Source organism: Terrapene carolina, unplaced genomic scaffold (genome assembly GCF_002925995.2).
Source record: "Terrapene carolina triunguis isolate 2854851 unplaced genomic scaffold, T_m_triunguis-2.0 Scaffold66, whole genome shotgun sequence".
NCBI lineage: Eukaryota > Metazoa > Chordata > Testudines > Emydidae > Terrapene > Terrapene triunguis.
In genome coordinates this window covers 74,080,705-74,098,471 of record NW_020664417.1, presented here as the reverse complement: position 1 = coordinate 74,098,471, position 17,767 = coordinate 74,080,705, and the positions used below count along the sequence as shown (strand labels likewise).

General features: G+C 42.9%; 1 protein-coding gene across 4 annotated transcripts in view; it reads left to right on the top strand.

The window, feature by feature from the left end:
* The first annotated feature begins 2,514 nt into the window (after positions 1-2,514).
* The window catches only part of NCAPG (non-SMC condensin I complex subunit G), a 39,295-nt gene continuing 24,042 nt past the window's right edge, over positions 2,515-17,767 (top strand). For 2 of the 4 annotated variants that reach the window (XM_026648014.1, XM_029910634.1), the window contains exons 1-8: positions 2,515-2,627; positions 3,112-3,224; positions 4,062-4,268; positions 5,312-5,540; positions 6,438-6,583; positions 8,052-8,136; positions 10,131-10,323; positions 16,543-16,692. In XM_026648014.1, coding sequence (XP_026503799.1) covers positions 3,114-3,224; positions 4,062-4,268; positions 5,312-5,540; positions 6,438-6,583; positions 8,052-8,136; positions 10,131-10,323; positions 16,543-16,692 — 1,121 coding nt within the window. In that variant the 5' untranslated portion in view covers positions 2,515-2,627; positions 3,112-3,113. Of the gene's footprint in view, positions 2,651-3,111; positions 3,225-4,061; positions 4,269-5,311; positions 5,541-6,437; positions 6,584-8,051; positions 8,137-10,130; positions 10,324-16,542; positions 16,693-17,767 lie in introns of all 4 variants that reach the window. The other 2 variants (XM_029910636.1, XM_029910637.1) reach the window with 2 other exon arrangements.

The following is a 17,767-nucleotide window of genomic DNA, read 5'->3' as shown; positions in this document are numbered from 1 at the left end:
CCCAGCACCTACAGTACTCAATTAGGTCACAGAGACTACCAGTTCATGTCTCCCCTCTGTTAGATGAAGGGAAGATATTTGAACAGGGAACTGCCACCTCTCAGGTGAGTGCTCTAATCACTGCTCTATAGGATAGTCTGATGTAGGTTTTCCTTACTGTCTCCTATTAAAGTTGTTCCACTTTAATTAAATGATTAACTAATCAAATATTAATTGGGCCAGAAAAAGAATGACGCTGTAGTCCAGTGGGTAGAACATTCACTTGTAAGATGGCTGAGCCATGTTCAAATACCTTTACTTCATCAGGCGAGGGGGAACCCTGTAGCCTGCTACATCCTGAGCGAGTACCCTAACCACTGGGGCACAGGTTATAAGGGAGCATTTCTTCCTTTCTCTACTCCCCCAGGCATTTTGTAAGAGGTTAGGAAGCCTCTGAGCACACCTACTGGATCAAGCCCACAGGGAAGAAAGGCAAGCTAATTAATATATATCTTCCCATGGTTCAATCGTTCTGTGGCTTATGTGGGAGATAGGCATCTCAGTGCCTATCATGAGGCTGCAATGTGCATGCCCAGAAGCAGAACCTTAGGTGTATAGGGAACTCTTATTACAAAAACTTAGGTGCTGAGTGAGTTTAGGTGTCTACAGGGTTAGGTGACAGACAAGCAGAGGTTTTGTGGATTACACTGGTGCCTAAATCTGGGGTTTAGGCACCTAAGTTCCTTTGTGGATCCAGGCCTTCTTTTACAAATTCACATTGTTCCATTTTAAATTCTTTCCCCACATGTCTCCCAGTGCAGAGATAGCAGGTAAGTTGTAAAATCAAATGAAAGAAAAAGGAAACAGTGAAGGAAGAAGAGATAGGATAAGTGAGATGACAAATGTGTCCTCTGTAGGACCTGCTTTCCGTCAAGGATAAAAAGAAAGGTAAAGAAACAAAATATTTATAAAGGGTTCTCTAGGATGGGGAGCCTGCCTTTTCGTACAGTCTCTGGAGATTGACCTAGTTCAAATTCAGTCTTTTAATGTTACCTCCAAAAAATACAGTATTTTATTAATTTCAAATTAAACTTTTGGAGAAAGTGTTTATTACATATGGAGAAACCCTCCCCTTGGAATATTAAGGAGCTCAGTAAAACACAAATATTAATCTGGAAACTCAAAGTAAAGGTTACACAAAGAAAACATCCACGCTTTGGAAGAAATGGAACTGTTCATCCAAACAACCTTCAGTTAGCACCTACCATCCTTCAGCTCTGCAGATGCCTTACGGACTGTGCCAAACATGAGGATGTTTTGGTAAGGATTCTAAAAAGTTTGCAGCTTGCAGCTGTCAACACTCTAAATTCACTTTATTTGGATAGTTTGCCTATAGAGTTGAGGAGGTCTTGGAGCTGCGCAGAGCCAGGGCAGGCAGGGAGCCTGCCTTAGCCCCGCTGCGCCGCCGACTGGACTTTTAAACAGCCTGTCAACCCTAGCTTCCCCCTGCACTGGGGCGAGCCAGCACTCGCGGCTCCAGTCCTGCGGGGGAGCGCCGAGTCTTGGGGCTTCTGGCCTGTGGCGCCAAGACTTGCTGTGGTCCGGATGAAATTAAGCAATGGGTTGGATCTGGCCCACGGGCCGTAGGTTCCCCCCGCCTGGTTTAAGGCACTGCTCAGGGCACTCACCAGTGTCCAGATGCAACAAACATGATTACTGTGGTACCCTCCTCCCCCACCCCCCCCGACAGCTTTGGCAATCTGCACCAAGTGGTAGGGGTGTGGAACGGTTTTTATAATGAGAGTGCAGAGATCCATTGAACCAAACTTTGCTGGAAAAACCACTTCCAGCCCGGGGGTGAGGCAGCACCCCCCACACCCTTCGTTCCAGCAGCGCCTATGCCGCCAGAGGGGCACGTCGGCTCTTCGTTCACTAGAAACCAGCGCACCGCCGGCCGTGCCCATAGGCTGTGTGGGGGGAGGGATAGCTCAGTGGTTTGAGCATTGGCCTGCTAAACCCAGGGTTGTGAGTTCAATCCTTGAGGGGGCCATTTAGGGAACTGGGGTAAAATTAATCTGTCTGGGGATTGGTCCTGCTTTGAGCAGGGGGTTGGACTAGATGACCTCCTGAGGTCCCTTCCAACCCTGATATTCTATGATTCTATGAAATCTAGCTGTATCCCCACCCGTCCGCCGGCCACACTGTTCCCCGCCCAGGCGGCTGTTCCTACGAATGTACCCACCCCCCCGCCAGACTCGCCATCTCCCGGCTGTTCCTACTACTGCACTCCCTCCCCCAGCTGTTCCGACTTCCTGGGCAGCTCACCCGCTCCCGGCTGTTCCTACGACTGCACAACCCCCCTCGGCTGTTCCCACTACTACACGGGCCCGCTAGTCCGAACTCTCCCGGCTGTTCCTACGACTACTCGGTCGCCCGCCCTCCCCCGGCTGTTTTTGCTAGTGCCTCCTCCCCCTTCCTGCTTTTCGCTCTCCGACCGGAATCCTCGCGAGACTGCTCAGGGCGCTCGGGACCGATTTGAATTAGGTAACGGCAGCAGCGCGGGAGCTGTGGCCGGTACGCGAGGCCCGGAGCGGGGCTGACACGGACCGACGCGATAGATCCGCGCTTCCCAGCTCGGGGCCCGGCAGGTGAGAGGCGCCCGCTCCCCGGGGTGTGTGTGTGTGTGTGTGTGTTACCGCCTGAAAAACTCCCTTGTGTCCCCTACTCCCGCGTCCTGGTCCGCGCACGCGAGTCCCCGGGGTCTCGCAGCTGCTGCCGCCGCCCCTTCCTTCCGCACGGGCGGAGCGGCGCTGGGCTGGGGGCAGGCGCCTGCATCCGGCACAGCGCCCCCCCGCCCCTCCGTGGGTATGTGTGGGGCGGGTCAGCCGAAACTACTTGGCGAACTCGACACAAGTTTGCAAAGACTTTGCTGGAACTTTTTTAGTATGCAGTCGTCTGGCGCGAGCCCATTGCTGTTCACCGCCCCCCCGAGCCCCGCTCTGCTGGCAGCTCGAGCCGCTTGGCCCGAGTGGTCCGTGGACATGAGCAGGGCTGCGCGGGTCTTCTGGGCCCTGCAGCGATCCCGTAATGTTCCCAGCGCCCCTGGTAAATGACGCGCTCGTATCTCCCCAGCAATGGGAGCGGAGAAGAAGCTGCTGCAAATCAAAGATGCGTTCGAGATGGCTCAGAAACCTCATCAGAACCATGCAAAGCTAGTGGCAGCTTTGAAGCGTACCTACAATCAGGTGAATATTCTCCTGGGGATTGTCCACAGGAGAACAGAGGTGTGGGGGACACATTTTAAAATGCTAATTGAACTAAGGGCCATCACCAACCTCCACACTTTCCATTCTACCTGCAACTTGTGCTTCTTCTGTGTGGCCTAGTGGATAGAGCACTGGACTCAGGACAACTGGGGTCTAGTCCCAGCTCTGCCACTGGCCTGCTGGGTGACCATGGGCAAGTCACTTCCCTGCCCCATGCCTTGGTTTCCTCATCTGTAAAATGGGGATAATACTGACTCTCTTTATAAAACATTCTGAGCTATGTGGATGAAAAACAAACTAGGTATTATTATTATTTGACTTTTGCTTTCTCTAACATGCATAGCAGCATGTACATTTAAAAAACCTAAAAGCAAAGCTCTATCAAAAAACAGTACACTGCACTGCACACACAATTCTCCCCCAGGGAAGAAGATGAGAGAGAGCATGAACTACATATGACCAATATCACTCAAGTTGTCTAATGCACTATTGGAAAGTACTCGGGCACTACAGAGATGAAGTGGTATAAGAACCTCTATAGACTGGTGTAGACACATCAAGTTGTAGTTTTAACGTTTTAGCTTCTTGAGCTGAACTTACAGGGGAGCCTAGAGTTCAATCTATGGCATAAATTGTGACAGCTCAATTACTAAGCAGGACATTTTGCTGAAAGCACATTATGCAGTGGATCTGTGCTTACTGTTTTAGACCTATAAAGACCTAAGTGGGAGCTGCCTATCTGAGACACCACCTCTTTTCTTTTCTGTGATAATGTCATGGAAAGATTGTTAACGTTCTGTGTTTGATATATTTCAGTTGAAGGATAAGATGATTTTTCATGAGGAGTTTGTTCATTACCTTAAGTATCCTATGATAATCTACAAGCGGGAACCAGCAGTGGAACAAGTGATAAATTTTGCAGCTAAGTTTGTTACTTCATTTGATCAGCTGGAGAAAGAAGATGGTAATGAGGAAGAAGAAGAAAACTCACTTCTGAGTTATTTGTTTAATTTTCTGCTTGAGGTACCATGACAACATTTATCAAATTATTAATGTGATGGTGAAATCTCCATCTAAGGGAAAATCTTGGCATTGTAATGTACTTACCAAGTGAACACTATATAAATCTAAGGCCTGGTCTAAACTTAAGTTTTACTGGCATAGGTAGGTTAGGGGAGTAATTTTTTTTTTATTATTATTATTTTTGCCTGATGTAGCTATGCCAGTAAAAGCCCCAGTGCAAATGCACTCAGATCTGTATAAAAGTTCTTATACAAGTATCGTTTATGCCAATTCCCCAAATAGGCATAAACTATATTAATATAAGCACTGCCATACGGATATATTATGTCTGCACTAGGAGAGTTTTGCTGGCTTAAGTATACCAGTGTAGTTAAACCAGCAAAACTTTCTAATGTAGATCTTGCCTAAATAGTGCATTCACTATTGTACTATTTTATTATTAGTTTAATTAAATTTAAGTTCCAATAAGAAGAAATCACAAATAGAAGTATGTTTGCTTTTGAAATTGGTAGCTTCAGGAAACTAAAAAACCTTTGTTTTTTTGGGAGGGGACTGTCCATGTGACTGTTGGTCAATCAAAATTGGTAATACTAAAACAAAATGATTCCCCCCCACACGTTTTCAAAGAACAATCAGGCTCTTTGTATTCAATTTTGGTTCATTGGGGGCTATGAGGAAGCACATTATAGTTAGTGTTGTATTATACTTATTAGGAAAGACTTGTTCTTTTGTAGCTTAAGGCCCAAATCCTGCAAAGACTTTGCTTAATTTGACTACCATGATTTCCGTGGGAATGCTCACAATAGTAAAGTTAAGCATATGTATAAGTCTTTGTAGATATACAGTCTAAATTGTGATTTGTTGGCTCCAGAGTAAAAATGTGTATTTGTTGTGTACCCACAGTATTAAGTAGCTATACATCAGTATCTATGTGTGATGTAAAAATGAGGGAAAGTTATACATGATGTATAACTTGTTTGTTATGTTGTAATTGTTATAAATCATAACCCTTTGGCCACTATCTTGATAACTTTTGTTTTTAGTCTCACAGTGCGAACAGCCATGCTGTTAGACTTCGAGTGTGCCAGCTTGTTAATAAGCTTTTGGGAAGTATGCCAGAAAATGCCCAGATTGATGATGATCTCTTTGATAAAATTAATGAAGCCATGCTAATTAGACTGAGGGATAAGATTCCAAATGTGAGACTCCAAGCTGTACTGGCATTGGCTAGACTTCAGGATCCCAATGATGAGAACTGTCCTGTGGTTAATGGTGTGTTTGTATACTTTTTATAATCTTTTCTTTTAGTAAGCACAGTTGACTTAATCTCTTCTAAAATTTTCTTTGTAAGTATTGACTAAACCTGAAATACTATACAAAAATGTAGCTGATTTGTTTATTAATTCTATCAATGCAATTGTGTGTGTGTGTGTGTATTTTATATTTATATTTATATTTATATATATATATATGAGAATGAATATATATAAATAGGATAGAAAACCTTTGAATAAGTAAATTTTAAATGTTACAGAACATATTAAATTAGTTAACCTAGTTAGTTAACTAGTTTTAATTTATTTTTTATTTTTATTTTTATTTTAACCTAGTAGCATAAAGCGCCATATAGTAAAACACAAATAAAAATAAAGATGTTAGCCCAATAGATTGCCAACCAAAAGGTCAAACCAAGTAGCCCTCAGTAATATTGCACGGTCAAATAACAGGCATTTTAAATGCCCCCAAAAGGATGAGAGAAATGAGATTAACAGATAAAGTATTGCAAAGTAAAAAAATCAGGATAAACCTGCCAAAACAAGTGGGCTTTTTGTTGTGCCTGAAGTCAGCTGGTGAAGATTGCAATCCTTGTATATGGGAGAGTTCCACAATCAAAGACCCTGAACTGAAAGTTCTGCTTGAGGCTTGGTCTTGAGGGAAGCTGAGGGCTGGGACCCTTAACTGACACAAAAGGTCATTGCTTGTTATAGTTAGGGCTTAGAATGTTCTACAAAGTACCTACAGCATAAGGGTTATACAGAGAGAATTTTTAATTGATTTGAACTATTTCTCACGTTGTGTTTGTAGGCATCTCGTAAATGGGTTTTATTTTATTATGATATGAATCTTTTTTAAGAAACACAGTGCTAATGACTGATATTTTCTTTTCAGTTTACAATGCTTTGCTTGAAAATGATTCAAGTTCAGAAGTGAGGCGTGCAGTGTTGTCATGTATTGCCCCATCAGCTAAGACTTTGCCAAAAATTGTAGGCCGCACTATGGATATAAAAGAGGCTGTCAGGAAACTGGCATATGAGGTAAACAGGTCTCTTAATTTCAGTTTCAAGACTTTAAGAGATGTAGTATATGTTTTTATAAAGCTTACAAGGTATTTCCAGTAAGAAAAGTAGCTAAAATGGTTAGTATGTTCAGTTACCAGAAAAGTCACTGCATAAGAGAGTGATACATTAAAGGAATCTTTCAAGTAGCATCTCCTGAACCTTTAGAAAAAGTAGTCAGTTTTTTCCTTCATGATATAACCTTCATGGAGCGCCATTGTAAAAAGTAGCGTGTGGTAGAGTACATGGGCTCTAGAGCCCAGCTCTTCAGGAACAGAAAGCATATAGTCCATCTCCTTACTACTTATTAGTCTCTCTCTACCCATCAGCAGGTGTGGCTGTGAATCAAACTTTATATCTGTATATATAGATATTGTTTCCTAAAACCTGGCTATTGGTGTTGGTGTGGTACTTATTTGGCGTGCTTTTTGTACTATTGTAATATGAATGACTAGTAATATTATTGTGGTGGCACCCACATGTGCTAGGTTCTGTAAAACACAAAAGAGAAAACGCTTCCTGTCTCAAAGAGCTTACAGTCTGAAGGAAAAGAAACTATCACATACAAGCAAAATATTTGGGATGATGACTAACAAATGTTAATTATATCTTAAATAGTTTCTGTCTTATAGAGTCCCTCAATAATCTAAATTGTTTTTGGACTGAATCCTCATATTGGTGGACTTGGAAGAAAAAAAATTGGGTTTAAGTAATGTAGCAGTCTTGTTTCTATCATTACAGACAGGTTTGGCTTCTCTGTTTAGTGATTTAAATGGAAAGTCATTCTTAATCAGAGTGTTACTTGTGAATCTTTTCCCTTAAGCCAGGAAGGAAAGAAGACTTAAGCTCCAATTCTGCACTGGGAGCTAAGCAGAGCTGTGCTGAAGAAAAATGAAGTGTGTGTGTGTGTGTGGGAGGAGGAGGGGGGAGCGCAAGTGAGGGGTGAAGGGGCGGTCTGGCTGCTCAGTTATGTTAAGGATCATAGATATCAGTGCCTTATTAGTGTGTCTAGGATTATGGCAAGAGGGCTGACTTAGAGTTGCTGTGGAAACAATAAATCACTGGTTCTCAAACTTTTGTACTGGTGACCCCTTTCACATAGCAAGCCTCTGAGTGCGACCCCCCTGTTATAAATTAAAAACACATTTTTATATATTTAACATTATAAATGCTAGAGGCAAAACAGGGTTTGGGGTGGAAGCGGACAGCTTGCACTCCCTGTAATAACCTCGTGACCCCCTGAAGGGTCCCGACCCCCAGTTTGAGAACCCCTGCAATAAATTAATTTTCTAACTTTGTGTGTTTACATTCTTAAATATCCTGTTAGGGTTTTTAGCATTCAGAACCATAATGAGAGCTTGAGGTGTTGAATTTCAAGTTGCTGGATGTAATTTGTAGACATGCATTTGATAGTCAAATACCAACGTCTGCTTAATTTTTTTTTAAGGTTTTGGCAGAAAAAGTTCACATGAGAGCTTTGTCCATAGCTCAGAGAGTAAAACTATTGCAGCAAGGACTTAATGACAGATCTGGTGAGAGAACTATTTGAATTTCAGAGTGTGTTTTGGCTTATAGGATGTCCATTCCTTTCTTAAATGTTTATTTTTCAGGTATTTAAAAAAATACTCTAAAAGAAAATGTGGAAGATATAGTATAAAAGTAATATGAAGGCAGAGCACTACGGGCTGTAAGTACATAATAGAGTTCAGTTAGGTAATAGAGGATTTCAGGGAGTCATACAGCATCACAATTTTTTTTATATGTGTAAAATGTGAACAGTTTTGTATTGTGATTTTTGCTAGGTTTGTTTAGGGTTGCCAGGCACCCAGTTTCGACCGGAACGCCTGTTTGAAAAAGGACCCTGGCAGCTCTGGTCAGCACTGCCGACTGGGCTGTTAAAAGTCCGGTTGCATGCAGGCAGGCTCCCTACCCAGCTCCATGCAGTTCCTGGAAGCGGTGACATGTCCCTCTGGCTCCTAGGTGCAGGGGCAGCCAGGGAAGCACCACTTTCTGCCCCCGCCTGGAGTGCCGGCTCCATAGCTCCCATGGACCGGGAACGTGGCCAATGGGAACTGTGGGGGTGGCACCTGTGGCCGGGGCAGCGCATGGAGCCACCTGGCTGCCCCTATGCCTAGGAGCCAGGGGGACATGTCGCCGCTTCCGGGAGCCGCCTGAGCCCACATCCCCTCCCACGCCCCAAAACCCTGCCCAGCCTGGAGCCCTCTCCCACTCCCAAACTCCCTCTTGAAGTCTGCAACCCAACCCCCTGCCCCAGCCCAGAGCCCCCTCTCACACTCCAAACCCCTTGTCCCCAGCCTGGAGCCACTTCCTTCACCCCAAACCCCTTATCCCCAGCCTCACCCCCTCCCACACCCCGAACCCCTGGCCCAGCCCAGAGCCCCCTCCAGCACCGCAAACTCCTCATTCCCAGTCTGACCCAGAGCTCGCACTCCAACTCCTCCCCCAGCCCGGAGAAAATAAGTGAATGAGTTGAGGGTGGGGGAGAGCGAGCGATGGAGGGAGGGGGGATGGAGTGAGCGGGGGCGGGGCGTTTGAGAAGAGGTGTGGCAAGGTAAGGGTGTTTGGTTTTCTGCAAAGAGAAAGTTGGAAACCCTAGTTTTTCTAGATGTAGTGAGCAGAGTAAACTCAGTCCATAACTTTACCAAACGTTACACTCTAGATAGGTCATTAGATCTGATGCTAAATTCAGAAGAGCAGTTCTGCAATCCTTGTTTATCTAGCTGTAGCTAGGACTTCTCAGCATTTCTCAAATTAATAGGAAGGTCTAGGTATGTACCACAAGTAGGTCTGTATGGACACAGATTTAAAAAAGAAGTTACTTTATGGTAATTGTGGTTCTTCAAGCTGTATCCTTGTCTCATGAGTATCTCTCTATCCCCACTACTTTGGAGTTCATTTCTTTTGGTATTTGGAATGTATGAGGGAAGCAAGAGGTTGGGGCTGTTCTGCTGTATGTCATCTCATGTGGGGGAGAAGAAGCACAGAAACATGCAAAACACAAGCATGGCCAGCAGAACATGCTGGTCAAGAGATTGTAATCTCACACACATGCTGTTTGTGCACACCACAAGTGGGATCCACACAGACAAAACGTCTAGAAGGACTACAGTTCTCATAATAACATAAGAATTGCCATACAAGATCAGACCCAGGGTCCATTTTGCCCAGTATCCTGTCTTCTGACAATGGCTGGCCCAGATGCTTCACAGGGAATGAACAGAACAGCGCAGTCAGAGGTTTAGGGACACCCAGACCATGGGGTAACATGACCATCTTGACTAATAGCGATTGGTGGATCTGTCCACTGTTCCTTACAGTAATAATGTAAGTAGCTGCTCCTTTTCTACAGTAGTACCATATCAATTTTTGTTTCCTTATGGTCTTCATAATAATAATATTATTTATTATTCATGTATGCATTAGTTTCTAAGAACCCCGGAGTACCAAAAGTACATGGGAAATATACTTAATCCTGTGAATATAGATTCAATTCTTCTATGAATAGATGCTGTTAAGGAGGTGGTGCAGAAGAAACTTCTTCAAGCCTGGTTACGGTTGACTGAGGGGGATGTCCTAGAATTGCTTCACCGGTTGGATGTAGAAAACTGCCCCAAAGTGGCTGTCTCAGTGCTTAATGCCATGTTTTCGTTATCTCCACTTAGTGACTTAGTTCAAAACTGCAAAAACCTTGATAACAGGTATGTAAATCAGCTCTGTGTATCTAAAAGATTAACATTTTTTTGTTCAACTTTCAGCATGGGATTTCAGTTTATTGGGGCCTTTTTAATGGGAAAGGAGAAACTGTTCTATGTGCTTGGAAGTGAAGTCAGTGAACATCATGGTGATTATTATACTTTTGACCATCTTTAATGTCTGTCTTCTTTTTTTTTTTTTAATTGTTATTTAAAAGGGCCAATTTCACAAAGTTTAAAACATTTGAGCCAAATCAGCTGGGAGAATTTAAATAGAAAAATTTCAATGATAATTAGAAAGTGTTTAAGAATGTGTAACTACGTGCCCGAAAAGCCACAATCCCACTATTGAGAGAGAAGGCTACACTGGTTAACAAAACAGCCGGACTTAGAGGGGAAGTTCAAGCAGCAATACAAAATAATATACAGCAAAAGGAAAAAAGGGGAAGTTGATAGCAATGAATGTATAGTAGAAACTAGAAATTGTAGAAAATTCATAAGGGAAGGAAAAGGTCACAAGGATAACACTATAGCCAGCAAAGTTAAGGACCGTAAGGAGGAGGAGGGTTTTTTTTTTTTTTTTTAAGTATTGTGAACAAAACTAACCTTAACAATGGTAAATTGTCCTTACTCAATGGAAGTGGAAGAATTGTCAATAGTGCAGAAGAGTTAGGAGTGTTTAATAAATTGTTCTGTTTTTCTCCCCAAATGCAAATCATGTCATATTCAATGAGGATGAAATACTTTCATTCCAATAGTAGCTTAGGAGGATATTAAACAGCAGCAACTAAGGTTAGATGTTTTTAAATCAGCAGCTCTGGATAACTTGCATCCAAGAGTTTTAAAAGAGCTGGCTGAGGAGTTATCTGGATTGCTAATGCGGGGGGGCACCTGTATATATTGGGGTTGCATTATTGAAAAGGGCAATGGATACCAAAACGATGTATACAGGGGAATTTTTCCCCATAAGAAATAATGGAATGGGGGGAGGGGGATGCATTCACAACATCACCACACTCGCCTATGACAATGCTCTTTTCGCCTAAACTGTACCTTTTTACAATGACCGGCTATACAGTACACATTTTACACATAAAACATTGTATAAAATAATATAGAACCCTACTAACACTGTTCAAACACATAGAATATTTTAATACAGTAATAAAGTATAAAAGTGTCAATTACATTAAACTTAAGTAGGAGTGGCGGCTAAGTTTTCATCTGCTGGCTTTTCCGTGGCTGGCTTTTTGGTTGCAGAGGTCTTAAAAAAGGATTTTATCGACATCTGCTCTCCTGCGTGAATCTTTGAACGATAGATCTCCCTGTAGCAAGCCACTGCATCATTGAGAGCCCTGGAGACTTTGGCAGACTGTTCACCTGGTCCATAGGCTGCAGCAATGATGTCGTGTTGGGTGGCAAAAATAGGACGTTCAGGCAGGGAGCTTCATAGTCTAATTTGTGGGTACTTACATTATCCAGCAGAAGGAGAATCTTAAAGGACAAATTTTCCTTCTCACAGTAAGCCTTACATTCAGGGACAGTATGGTCTACAAACCGCTCATGGAAAATATTGCGTGTCATCCAGGCCTTTCTGTTCGACTTCCTAATCACAGGGAGATGAGACTTGACGTAGTCCCTCGTTGCTTTTGGATTTTCACTGTGGTGAAAGGGCTTCAACTTGTAATTGCCTTCTGCATTTCCCTCAGGCAGAAGGGTTAAGCGGTCTTTTGAGGCTTTGAATCCAGGAGCAGTCTTCTTGTCATGAGAAATATAAGTCCTCGTTGGCATCTTCTTTCAGTAAAGGCCCGTCTTGTCGATGTTAAAAACCTGTTTTGGAGAGTAGCCACCTTCTGAAACAATTGTGTTTAGCTGCATTGGAAACATTTCAGCTGCTGCTTTATCTGCACTAGCCGCTTTTCCTGTGAATTTTACATTATGTAGATTGGCATGCTTCTGAAATCTGTGGAACCACCCACGACTAGCATTGAAGGTCTCCTTTTCTGCTGTTGAGCTCTCCCTCTCTCTTTCCTTTAAATCGTTATACAGGTCTGTCGCATCTTACGTGCATTTAACATGCGCGATTTCAACTTTACGCGGTTGGCAAAAACAAAAAAAGAGAAAAACAACAATTTTAATACTATACCTGTAGTGCGAGCGATTTCGCCCGCCATTGAACTCAATGGGGTTTTGGCTATACGCGGTTTTCGCTTTACGCGCTAACCGCGGAACGGAACCCCCGCGTAAGATGAGACAGACCTGTACAGGCTTTTGGCCTTCTCCTGAAACAAGCTTAAACTCACAGGCTTTTTCTTTTCATGGAGGTTATCAATCCAATCAACCAGCAAACATTCAATTGTCTCCATTGTACTGATTCTCTGTTTCATTATCTTCATTGATGACAATTTTGTAGCACTTCTAGCACTTTTACGAATTCGATCTGCACTCTTAAAAATTGAGCGTACTGTCGAAGCAGGCAAACCAAGAATACGAGCAACGTTGGCTGCACGCTCACCTCTTTCAATACGCTTTATAACATCTAATTTCACTTTTAATGTTATACTCTGACGTTCTCTTAGACACAGACCCACTCTTAACACTTTGAATGCGTTTTGCACTCATGATGGGTACTGTACCACCACTTAATCTTAGCATTTATGAAGCACTGTTCAAAGGGCTATACGGAATGTTATCAGATTACTTTTCACAGCAGCCCTGTGGAGCAGGCAGTTATGTACCACTATCCCCGTGTGATAGTGGAAGGAGCACTACTTGGGAGGTATACAGGACAGTACTGTATAGGGCCGCCCCGCCTCTTCCTGCCCCCCTCCACTCCCACCCCGCCTCATCCCACCCAGTTCCACCCTCTTCTCCGAGCACCCCATCCCCGCTCCTCCCCCTTCTCCCTGCGCCTCCTGAACACGCCTAACATCTGATTGGCGGCAGGCAGGAGGCACTGGGAGGGAGGGGGATGGACATAAGTACAGTACTGTACTGTACCATAAGGGGAACGTGTTCCAATTCATGTCGGTCCCGATCCGTGCAAACGACAGATACGTGGATCAGGACCAACGTGAATCGGAACATGTTTTCCTGTTGATGAGTGATGGATATCCGAAACAACGGATAAAGGGGAGACTTACACCGGGGACCCCCTGTGTGGATTTTTTAAAAATTATTATTTTTAATAAGTCTTGGAACATTGGGGAAGTCCCAGAGGACTGGAAAAAAGTGAATGTGACAATATTTAAAAGGGTAAACGGGATGATGAATAATTTACTCTGACCTTCGGCGAAATAATGACGTGACTGACAAGGGACTCAATGTAATAAAGAATTAAAAGAGGGTAATATTAATGCCAATCAACATGGGTTTATGGAAAATAGATTTTGTCAAACTAATTTGATATCCTTTTTTGATGAGATTACAAGATTGGTTGATAAAGGTGGTGGTGTTGATGCAATATACGTAGACTTCTATAAGGCATTTGGCTTGGTACTGCCAGGCATTTTGATTAAGAAACTGCAATAGTACAAAAAATTGGCTAACTGATAAGTTTCAAAATTAGACAAGGTGGGTTAGGTTAGGATTACTATATTTCAGGTTCCCAAAAAGAAGACACTGTCGGAGCAGGGGGAGAACTGGGAGAGGGTACAATTGGAGGTGCTTGTGGGGGTACTCACTGGAGGTGGGTAGGCAGTGTTGCTCCCTGTCACACTGGTGGGTGGGTGGCACAAGCCCAGGATGCAGTAACAGCTGCCAGACAGTACTTTCTTGTGGGACCCTCTCCCTAAGACTGAAAGCTGGAGCCTGGGGGGGTGGGATCCAGCAGCTGTGGTTTGCAGGGGAATGGACCAATCAGCTGCAGATGCTGGGGAGGGACCAATCAGGGCTCTTTCTGACCTGCAGCTTCTCTGGTCTTTAAAAACTCGTACACTTCCTGTTGTTTGAAAACAGAGAAAAAAGATTAAAAAAAGGGTATGTCCGGAAAACCCAGATGTATGGTAATCCTAGGTAAGATAATATCTTTTATTGGACCAACTTCTGTTGGTGAGAAAGACGAACTTTCAAGCTTATACAGAGTTCTTCTTCAAGTCTGGGAAATGTAGTGAGATGGTCACAGCTAAATACAATGTGGAACCTCAAAATGTAATTGTAAACAGAATCATCACTGAGCTGGTATCTATAATGGGCTACTGCAGGGATCAGTTCTTGTCCCGATGCTATTTAATATTTCTGTCAATAACCTGGAAGAAAACAAAATAATGACTGATTATATAAAAAGGGGGAGTGGTAAATAATGAAGAGGACAAGTCACTGATACTGTGTGATCTGGATTGCTTGATTTGGTGGCTGCAAGCAGATGATCTAGGAATAAAGGATGTAGGCCATACAGTACTTACAAGATGGGGGGGACTCTATCCTGGAAAGCAGTGAAACTGAAAAGGACTTGGAGACTAACAAATTTATTTGGGCATAAGCTTTCGTGGGCTAAAACCCACTTCATCAGTACTGTTATATACATCTTCCTACTGTATTTTCCACTTCATGCATCTGATGAAGTGGGTTTTAGCCCACGAAAGCTTATGCCCAAATAAATTTGTTAGTCTCTAAGGTGCCACAAGTACTCCTGTTCTTTTTGTGGATACAGACTAATACGACTGCTACTCTGACACCATGCACCCCTAGTCATCCTCAATCTTTCCCTTGCCAAGATACACAGCTGCATATCTGCTCCATACTTTGCTTCCAAAAGTATCATGGGATTAACTCTGACTGCCCAGTGTAGATGGAATTCTGCACAGACAGAGACAATATAACTACCATTTATTATGTGCTAATTGCCATCAGTGTACACAGCATTTATAACATTCTCAGCAACGTATCAAATGGGATCATAAATTGCCAGCGGTGGGTATTAAAATCATAATTACACACGTTTAGTGTTGAGTTCAATATTTTAAAGAATATATTTTGAAATGTTCTTATGCAAAAAGATATTTGTTTTGGATAGAAAAATTACAGTATATCTATGGGCATCTACAGAAGAATTCTCTATTCTTGTTGAATAATATCAGAAAGGAATATTGAACAGATCAACATTAAATGAAACAAATTGTACATGTTTGTTTTTAATCAAAAATACTGGAAAACCAAGAAGCTCTAAGGATGATTTTCATTAATTCATAAAATACCACTCTGAAACCTGAAAAAGACTTGGCAGTTATGTTGTATAATCAGCTAAATGTGAAGTCCCGGTGCAATGCTGTGGCTAAAAGGACTATTGTGGTCCTTGACCCTATAAACTGGACTATAGAGTTTGAGTGGGGAAGTTATATGTGTAGGACCCATGTATCTTGAAAGATGCATTATGGTGGGTGAGGAATGTTGATCATCGTTGCAGTGGAGCAGCTTTTGCATCTGTTGTTCTGACAGGGTCTGGTGCTGCTTTGATTTGGTATGCCCTGGTCTATGGGGATCTTGCTTCCGATGATGAGCTTGGAGAGGTTGGGGGGTTGTTTGAAGGCCAGAAAGTGGGGTTCAGGAAAGATGTCTGTGTCCTGAAAGAAATATCTCCACTGCAACAATGATCAACACCCTTCACAACACACCTTTCAAGAGTCATGGGTCCTACACATGCCTATACAACATGTGGTGTATCTCATCCAGTGCACTAAATGTCCGAATAACAACTATGTGGGTGAAACCAGACAATCACTACGCTCTTGAATGAACTCAGACAGGAAAATGATAAAAGACAAAAACACCCTATCACCTGTGGGTGAGCATTTTTCACAAAGTGATCATTCTGTATCTGACCTCTCAGTCCTCATTCTCAAAGGAAACCTACACAACACTTTAAAAAGACGAGCGTGGGATCTTAAATCCATAATTTAGCTAGACACGAAAAATCCTGGACTGAACAGACACACTGGATTTATGGCTTATTACAACAATTTTTAACCCACTAACACCCCCGCCTTTTGTGCACCCCTGTGACTGGTGACTTCACCTTGAATGGTCCCTTGAAATATGTGTTAACTACTTAAACTAAACCATCTTTCATCTTGTATTTAGGTGCGACACTGAGTACCTTTCCCAAACCTGAAGAAGTTGGTCCAATAAAAGATGATATCTCACCCACCTTCTCTGTCTTTTAGGTTTCTAATATTTTTAACTGATCTGAACAGGTATGTGTGTGTATTTATTTCTCTTTATTTTTAGGAAATTGATTCCAGTGGAAGATCTAACTGCTGAGAGTGCTTTATATTGGAGATCCCTTTGTGAGTATCTAAAATCAAAAGGGGAAGAAGGTGAAGCTTTGATGGAGCAGATTTTGTCAGAACCTGCCACATATTCAGATTATCTGTTGAGGTAATTATATTTAAAAATGTATAATTACCACTAATATAGGAAAAACTGCTGAGAATATTTGTAATGGGTGGTCTGCACTACAGATTTAGGTCAGTTTACATCAACCTAACTCTGTAAGTGTAAGTGTCTATCCTAAAACGTATAGTACAGATTACGTCAATTTAACTCTGTAAGTGTCTATACTAAAACGTAGCTCCCTCTGATGTAAATCACCCACTACATTGACTTAATTCCACCGCCGCAACAGGTGTAATGCCTAGGTCGATATTATAGATATACTTAGGGCGACCCAATGTCTACTCCTGGGGGAATTCTGTGCCACTGCGTGTGTGCATAATTAATGAGCCGCACGTATTTTTAATTTTTTGCGCCATATAATCACACCAGTTTCAATTATTTTTGGTCATTTATTTCAAAATACCTGTCAGCAAGTATGTCCATAACAATATGGGCAACAAAAAAAGATTCAGGAAATGTTTTTTGACAAATAGATTCCTTACTAGGCATATGAATACAGACCTTTGAGTAATAATTCATTTAAACTACAATACAGAGATGTTTTCCTACACCCCTTCCTTAGCAACAGTGCAAAGGCTTGGAGGGAGTAAGGGATAATGGAGGAGCTGAGGGAGAAGGAAGTAATTGCTAGGAGTCTGGGAGTGAATCTGGAGGGGTTTTTTGTGTGTGCGGGGGGAGGGAAGTATAGAGCAGGCTTTTATTGTGGGGAGGAAAGGATTGTTAGGGAGTTGGGAAGCCTCCCCTACGCAGACTCTAACCACAGGCACATCTGTCTCATCCCCATCTCTCTCTGCACCTTCTTCCCCCAGGGCCCATGTGTCCCTGCACCCCACTCCCATTCAGCCCTGGCTCAATGCTGTCACCCCACTAGCTCCTGTACTCTCACTCCAGTCTGTCCCTCCCACTAGCCCTTCTGAACCCGTCTAGGTGACCATCCAGCGGCCCTGTGTGCCCTTCTCTGTCTGTGCCCCCCCGTAACGAGGCCTTCGCTTGCCCTCGCAACAAATCAGCCAGAGACCCCTTCTGAGTGCAATCACCAGTGCTTTTTATTTTCAGT